The 8,295-nt window shown below is 38.4% G+C and overlaps 1 protein-coding gene across 1 annotated transcript; it reads right to left on the reverse strand.

Annotated features, from left to right (window-relative positions):
* Window positions 1-6,035: 6,035 nt before the first annotated feature.
* LOC112617251 (olfactory receptor 4C16-like) lies at window positions 6,036-6,968 on the reverse strand. Its single transcript, XM_025373993.1, has one exon. The coding sequence runs from the start codon at window positions 6,966-6,968 to the stop codon at window positions 6,036-6,038; it is 933 nt and encodes a 310-aa protein (XP_025229778.1).
* Between the last annotated feature and the right edge of the window lie 1,327 nt (window positions 6,969-8,295).

The following is an 8,295-nucleotide window of genomic DNA, read 5'->3' on the forward strand; positions in this document are numbered from 1 at the left end:
TAGACTTCCAGAACCTTGAGCCTTAAATGAACCTGGTAGCTTCTATTGGAAGACTTTGTGTGCAGTTACTTTAGCCTATAAGAAATTCTTTAAAATGAAGACCTCAAAAAGCTGGCAATCAAAGACTAATTTGCCTTTTCATGATGGTTTCTTGGTGGCCTTGATCAACCCAGCTTTACCTCACTTTTCTTGCTTGTGGTCTTCAGAAAAACTGTAGATTGTGCTGGAAATGCAATATTCTGAGATGAGTCACTGTGTGGAACAGCCCAGGCTATGTTTCTGCTCCTGCTAGAACAGGATGTCCTACAACTAGCATTTAAGCTAGTTAGGCGTCCTTGGGGCATAAAATTCAGAGAGAACTTGTTTTAGCCTCCCTCAGCTGTAGGCAACATGAGGCAAACACAGATGAGATTCCATCTGCCCTTGGCATCCTTTCTGAGCTTTAGGTGACTGGCTTGCCGTGAGTCCTGGACTTTATTGTCACTTCCAGGCTATCTGTGAGTAATAAAGTGTAAATGTTTTGTCTCATCAGAGTCAGGCAAGTGGTGGAAATTACAGCCCAAGATGCAGTGGGCTGAAGTGTTCACACTCTTATTCCTGGTGAGTGGCATTGTGATAGTCTTTACTATCCTCCGCTCAGTGGAAGTCCTCCCTTGGGAATGATAGGCTGTGCACAATAAATCTACTACAGAATTTTCATTCTATTGCATCAGCTTAAAACTCAGTATAATTTATTAGATTATATAGAGAGGCTAAATGCATAGGTCGAGTGTTTCTCTAGTGTGTAATTTATTGGAGCCTTCACTAGTCTTGCCATCGTATCTGAAACCCAAAAGCCTCGATTTATGTTTAAGGTCTAGGAAATTAAAACAAACAAACAAATAAACACACAAAACCCAGTTATTTGGAATCTCCAAATGTGTGGCCAGTGTCTGTATATTTTTGGTTTATTTTGTGGGCAAGCAGCCAGTGTAACAGTCATATATTTTCTTCTAGAAAAAAAATCCTCCACCTTCTTACTTTGCATATATGCATAGTAGTGGAAAATTAAGGCATTCATGATGTATGCTGGCTACTGATATCCTGGGAGCAGCGAGAGGAAAGAGCCCCGTAGTTCAGTGTAGATTTTCACTTATTCTTTTACATGCTGCTACATGTTTCATCACTGTCCTTTACATTAATACCAGCAAGTGTTTAGCTCAACCTTTCAAAAGAATAAACCTCCAATCTTTTGAAAGATAGCGTAAAAGAAATATCACCAAGCTGTGTGGAAAAAGGTCTGTGGAAATAAAATAATGGCCATGAAATGCAATGGATCCTTCACCCCTACATTCTGTAGAACCTGATGGTCCAAGCTTTTAGCATCTCAGGAGTTTTGCAGATGAATTTACTTGCTAGTTTTCTCTATCCCTACTCAGATGGCTAAAACTTTCTCCACCCTGCTAAATCAGTTACCTAGTAATATTCCTTGATGTTTCCAAAAGTGCGTGAAAACCTTTCACCAGCTGGTATATCTGGTCTCGTTCATTTTGTCATTGTAGATTAACACATAATTTTCTATTTTACTCCTATGTTAATAACAATTTAGAAGGCATAGGAAATACATTTTTACAGATATTTCACCATATTTAACAAAACTTCTACTTTAAAAGTATATATTTATTAGTTTTTGTCATAATATAATGACATAAAAAGAAAAAAACAAAAGTTACATAATATTACCATGCAGATGAATTATTTACACAAAAATATAAAGGAGCACATGGGTAAGTTTTGAAAATTCGAACATTTCATTAATGTAAAGAATGAAAATATCTAATCATCTCTGTTCAATTCTTAAAAAGATACTCATTGTTAGCAGTTTCTTATCATTCTTTCTATTAAAAATAATCTTATGCCTTTATCCACTTGTTTCCATTTTATGCTGTGCTATAGTCACGAAAAAAAGATAGTCTAACCCTTGTCACATAACTTCCTCCTTTAAAGAAAAATGTATACTGACTATCTTTCCATAGCAACACTTAGAAATGAAACTCCAGGATGTAGTCAGTGGGTGCTCTGAACCCACCGCAGATACACTGGAGACGTGTCAGAATGGGCGCGGTGGCTCACGCCTGTAATCCCAGCACTTTGGGAGGCCAAAGCAGGCAGATTACCTGAGGTCAGGAGTTTGAGATCAGTCCTGGCCAACATGTAGTGAAACCCCATTTCTTCTAAAAAATACAAAAATTATCTGGGCGTGGTGGCACATGCCTGTAGTCCCAGTTACTTGGGAAGCTGAGGCAGGAGAATGACTTTAACCCTGGAGGCAGAGGTTGTAGTGAGCCAAGATCACACCACTGCATTCCAACCTGGGCAACAGAACAAGACTCAGTCTTTCTCTCAAAACAAACAAAGAAAAAAACACTTCAGGAGACCGAGGCAGGCAGATTGCCTGAGCTCAGGAGTTCGAGACCAGCCTGGGCAACATGGTTAAACCCCATCTCTGCTAAAATACAAAAAATTAGACTGGTGTAACAGCGTGCACCTGTGGTCCCAGCTACTCAGGAGGCTGAGTCAGGAGAACTACTTGAACCCAGGAGGCGGAGGTTGCATTGAAAGGAGATGGTGCCACTGCACTCCAGCCTGGGCGACAGAGTGGGACTCCATCTCCGAAAAACAAAAACAAAAACAAAAAACACAGTCCTCTCCCAGGGAAGGCCAAAGCATCTGGTAGTGTGAGAGGATGAGATGAACGTGATAGCAGCCAGTGTTCTCAATTGAGTATGTGGCTGGAGTCTAGGAGGTAATAATTGAGAATCCCCTGAGAATTGTGACCAGTCATGTTTCTCAAACGAGATCTAAAGAAGGACGCAGACCTGAGATACGTTCCTGATTGCAACAATTCCCACAACCATAGCTGATAGAGACCATCTCCCCCTAACACCTCTCATTCTAGATTTCTCTCACTCTTGGCCAAAACTTCCGTTGGTTTGGGTTGTCTGCCTTGTGCGGTGACTGAAAAATTTATCTACAGGAGTTCTGTCCCTTGTTCTTGTTGGGTTGTAGTTGCTGCAATTGTCTAGTTACAGTTATCCTTGGGTGTATAAGTGCTAAGAGAGATTCCACTACGGTCTCTGTGTTCTGAATACACTCATCTCTGTCCCAATCTGTAGTGTCAACCCTAGCTGCTACTCCCAGCAACCAGAATCAAGTGCCCCAGCCAGAACAGTAACTCTTTTTTTTATCTGCTGATTTACTTGTATAAGAAACACAAAAGAGTGATTTCTGCTGTGTTCCTGGTAAATATTGTATTCTTCTCTAGAAACTAGGACCTCTGTCCTCATGAAACTGAAGACTAGGAAAGTGAGTTACTGGAAGTAACAACAAAAGAAAACACTACTTTTATCTCTTGGATCTCAAAATGATGTATGGTAGGCAAATGGGAACTACACACCATATATCAGGGATCGGATCAGGATGCATGTACAGAATCCTGAGAATAGTATCCCATCTCCTCCAGAGCTGAATTCTAGCTATTCCCTTGATTGAATTCTTAGCAGACCCTTCCCCTCTTCTATGAAGCTGGATGCTTAAAGGTGATGGGCTACATGGGAATATCAGTGAATTCTGAGATCATTGGAACATTTTATATCTCCTTTGCCCCAAAATGGGTACCAGATCCTAGGCAATGTTTAAGGGATATTACGTCAATGTATCAGTCCATCTGTGAGTTGTCAAATGTTGGTATTGATGAAGGCCATGTGGAGATGGAAAGCAAATCTGTGTCTACAGTGTTTATTGTTTCTGATAAGGAGAAATTGCTTCCACTTTCAGGATGGAAGAGGTCTTATATAATCAACCCACTATCAGGCACATGACTATTTTCCCAGGGACTGGCATCACACTGAGTGTTCTGGCATGGAATCTGCTACTGGCAGGTTGGACACTCAGAGGTGGCAGAAGGCAGATTAGCATTTATGGTAGGGAGCTCATCTTGCTGAGCCCAGGCATAGCTCACATTCTTGTTAGTACAGACACACTCTGTTCATGTGCCTTTTGTGCTGTCACTGGATATCATTACGATGGATAGATAGAGCACGGTTCATCCTGATCATCTGGATAATTAAATCCTACTCTCTTGTACATGTTTTCTAGTTAGTTCTCACTTGTATAGGTCCACTTACACAAGTCTTTTCTAGACCACTTTGCTCAGACTTTTTGTCTTCCAGATGGATCAACAATCCAGGCACTTGCGACTGTCCCTGAATCAATGTATATCCATAATCCAAGACACCTCTCTCTCTTTATACAAGGCAGAAAACAAATTTGTAATTAAGGACTTTGCTCAGTAGCATAATTTTTCCATGCTACTTATCTTTGAGACCACTTTTGAATTATGCTGTGATAGGCAACTGTTCCTTACAGGTTAATGCCCATGTGTTGAGATGACTTGTCTGAAAACCCAACCAAAATCCTTTCCTCCTCTGTCCATTCATCATAGAGTACTCCCAATGCGGCCATACACATGAGTTTGGAAAGAAGCATTGATTTAACAAAAGTGAGTGATATGAGAATTAGAATCATCCACTTGTTCATGAATTATTCTTGCCTTCTGACCTGCTCAGGTCAACCTCTTACCATTTCAGGCTGTATATCCATCAGAACTTAAGATTTGTTGAATCCTATAATATCCAGTTCATAATGTGTAGTTGAGGTTGCAAAAATTTTTAGTATTTCTGGTCAGTCATTCAGTATCTTTTGTATGGCTAGTTAAAAATGAGCTGATTTTGTCTTCTGTATTTATAAGGATTGAGAAGTATGCATTCACCTGCTGTCAAAATTTCTGTGATCAATCTAAATGCAAAGTACTCAGGAAAAGGAGCTGTGATTGAGACGCCATCATTATCCACTATAATCCATTTGGTTTTAGCAGAGACCAGACAAATTAATAAAAGAGACAAAAGGTGATAGCCATCTCCATTGCAGAAATATGCTTTTCATCCAAACACCTCCATTGCTCTAATCAAGTTCTTTTCTTCTGCATTATTTGAAAATGTCACTAAAATAATTCATATCTGTGATGCAACTATTTCTGTTTCAAATCCTACAATTATTTTCTGGGGTTATCACATTCCTTGTTTAATCTGTTAATATTATCAAAGTTCCTACCATCAACTTTTTGCACTCTTTATTTGTAACCCACATAAATATCTCCACCTTAACTTGAGCTATGTATCTTGTAGTCATAATAGCCCTCTCTTATAAACAAATTACTATAATTGTTATGATTCAAGAGAAACATTAATGCTTCCCCAAATTAGAAGAGATCCTGTTAAAAGTAAAAAGTAGATTTTACAAAAAGCATAATTATATGACTACAACTCTAGGAGTGAGAGCCTTCCTAATATCAAGAGCTCTTCCAGAAGAGTGAATTTTCTCTCTGGGTTCTGTCACTGTTATAGAAAGATCTAGGTAAACTTATGAACACTTATGATAAGATTTCAGTATATCTCTCAAGAAATTGAAAGGGAGATTACTTACATCATATATACTTCCCTTACAACAAGAAGTTTCTACACTTATTTAAATCTGGTACTTTCTGCTGAGTCAGGAAGAACAACTAAGTTGGTCATCAGACATGACAAAACCAAAGTATCTAATAAAGAAAACCATTCAGAAGAGGTAAAACTTGTCAGACTGTGAGTATATAGATGGGTAACTATTAGCAGGGAACTCCAGGAGAAGTCAACATGGAGAAGAACAGACAAACCTCAGACCAAAGCCATAAATAACATTTGGCAGTCAGGAGAGCCAGAAACACGGCAGTAAAGGAAATGAACTTTATGTATCTCTTTGTACCTCATCCTGTCTCTTCCTCACATAAAACTGACTCAACATTACTCAATGTTATTTATCCACACTGTCTCTTTTCCTGGAGGAACTAGCATTCATGCTCCAAGATAGTTACATTAAATCAACAATAAAGAGATAATATTCTCTATTGACTTCTTCCAGGTCATTCCAAACTATAATGAAGAATTTGGGACCTTCATTCATGTTTTTACATCTGAGATCAATTTCTTGCTCCACAACTTTCTCATGGCACTTTTCACTTCTGTGTTCCTCAGCGTATAAATCAGAGGGTTGAGCAAAGGTGTTCCAAGTGTATAAAACACAGCTATCATCTTATCCATGGGGAATGTGGTTGCAGGGCGTGTGTATATAAATATGCAAGGTCCAAAGAACAAGATGACCACAATGATGTGGGAGATGCAGGTGGAAAGGGCTTTCTTTCTTCCTTCAGCACTGTGGTTTCTCAGAGTATGCAAGATGATGACATAGGAGAACATCAGCATGACAAAACTCAGTGTACAAATGGCCCCACTGTTGGAAACCAGCAGTAGGTTGACCACATAGGTGTCTGAACAGGCTAGTTTCAACAAGGGCTGCAAGTCACAGAAATAGTGATTGATCACATTGGGGCCACAGAAAGGCAAACTGAGGGCAAGAAAAATCTGAGCTAAAGAATGCACACAGGATCCCACCCAGGCCACAGCCACCAACACACCACACACCCGGTGGCTCATGATGGTCATGTAGTGCAGGGGCTTACAGATGGCCACATAGCGGTCAACAGCCATGAGGATAAGGATGAAGATCTCCAGGCAGCCAAAGAAATGGAATGTAAAGACTTGGATCATGCACTCACTGAAAGAGATAGTGTCATTCTTTGAAAGGGCATCCACAATCATTCTAGGGGCTATGGAAGTAGAGAAACAGGTATCAGATAAGGATAAGTAGAAAAGAAAGAAGTACATTGGACTCTGAAGTGTCTGGCTGGTCTTGATGGTGATAATAATCAACAAGTTACCCAACAATGTCCCCAAATAGAAGAAAAATATACTAACAAACACAATTTTCTTCCAAAAAGGATCCTGTGTCAACCCGAGCAGAATGAATTCAGTAACACTGTTATTCAGTTGCATGGTTTTCATGAATGAGAAGAGGCAAATATGAAATTTTTTATCTGAAAAAAATAAAGGAATTAATTTTTTGTATGCTACGTGACGTTATTAAGCATTTTACGCAAAATTGAATATTTCTCATCAGAGACATTTTATTAGTGGTTTCTTAATAAGTCACTTCAATACTTTGTTTTTTCAATTTTAATGACCATTTCATAGGGTTACTATGAGTCTCAAATAGGCTTATGAATACCATGCTTTACTTTAGCATTCTTCACATACAAGCCCTTGTTAACTTTGACATCATTCTGATTACTTTTTCCAACTCAATGTATGTAAAAAGTTATGGATCTCTTGTAAGTTAACTTCATTTTTTTCCACTTTCAATAAATATTAGCATCTATTTTTTGCATGATTTATCACTCAGCATTTAGGATATAGTAGGCTGCCCTTGGAGATCCATGATATGAAGTCTCACACCACTACCATCCCACAGAGAATGTTTTATTTATATATAGTTTATGATTACAGATTCACATAGATATACATTATTGATAAATATATAATAATCTCAACTGCTAAGCAAAATTTTCCCCAGGTTAAAAAGAGGCTAAGGAAACACCCACAACCTCTAATTAATATGCTCGTACCTTGAAGCGTCATTATGATTGTACTGAAATGAATATTCTTTGATAGTTGGTAATATCTTAAACTTCCCATTTCTAATTTTCTCCTTCTTATCTATTAAAACACCTCTTGGAACACTCAGAATTCTTGAGTTTACATTTATATGAAAATAAACGAGAATGGGGTACTACTACTCACTAGTTCATGATTTCACAATTTAAGTTTTCAGCTTGAGCATTTTGTAACTGGGGTGGTTTGGAAGGATGTCATCAGAAAGTTGGTGTAGGCCTGGGTCATAGCCGTAATCCCCAGCAGGTTTTTTATTATCCACGTATCTGAAAACCCCGTGTTCCTAGAGCAGAGCAGAGATTCAGAAGAGGGAGGAAAATGTGGTTTTAGAGAAAAGAGAGATTATAGTTCGTCGGTAATTGACTTCTTCAATTTTTTTCTTTTCCAGAAAAGTCAGTGATCATTCAACTTTGAAATGTCACTTCTTTCAATGAAGGTTTGTTTATTTTAATGTGGAAAAAATATTATCATGAGGCTTCACTTTCAAGAACAAAATCTTTACTCTAGATCTTTCTTGTTAAGATGATATTGGAAGGTATGTATATACACATCAGAATATAACTGGAAGTGTAATTTATTTAAATATAATCTAGAAGACATACTTAACCCATTGTATTTCTCCCCAGTTCCATCCTTACCTTCAAAACACCGT

Source organism: Theropithecus gelada, unplaced genomic scaffold (genome assembly GCF_003255815.1).
Source record: "Theropithecus gelada isolate Dixy unplaced genomic scaffold, Tgel_1.0 HiC_scaffold_15974, whole genome shotgun sequence".
Classification (NCBI taxonomy): Eukaryota; Metazoa; Chordata; class Mammalia; order Primates; family Cercopithecidae; genus Theropithecus; species Theropithecus gelada.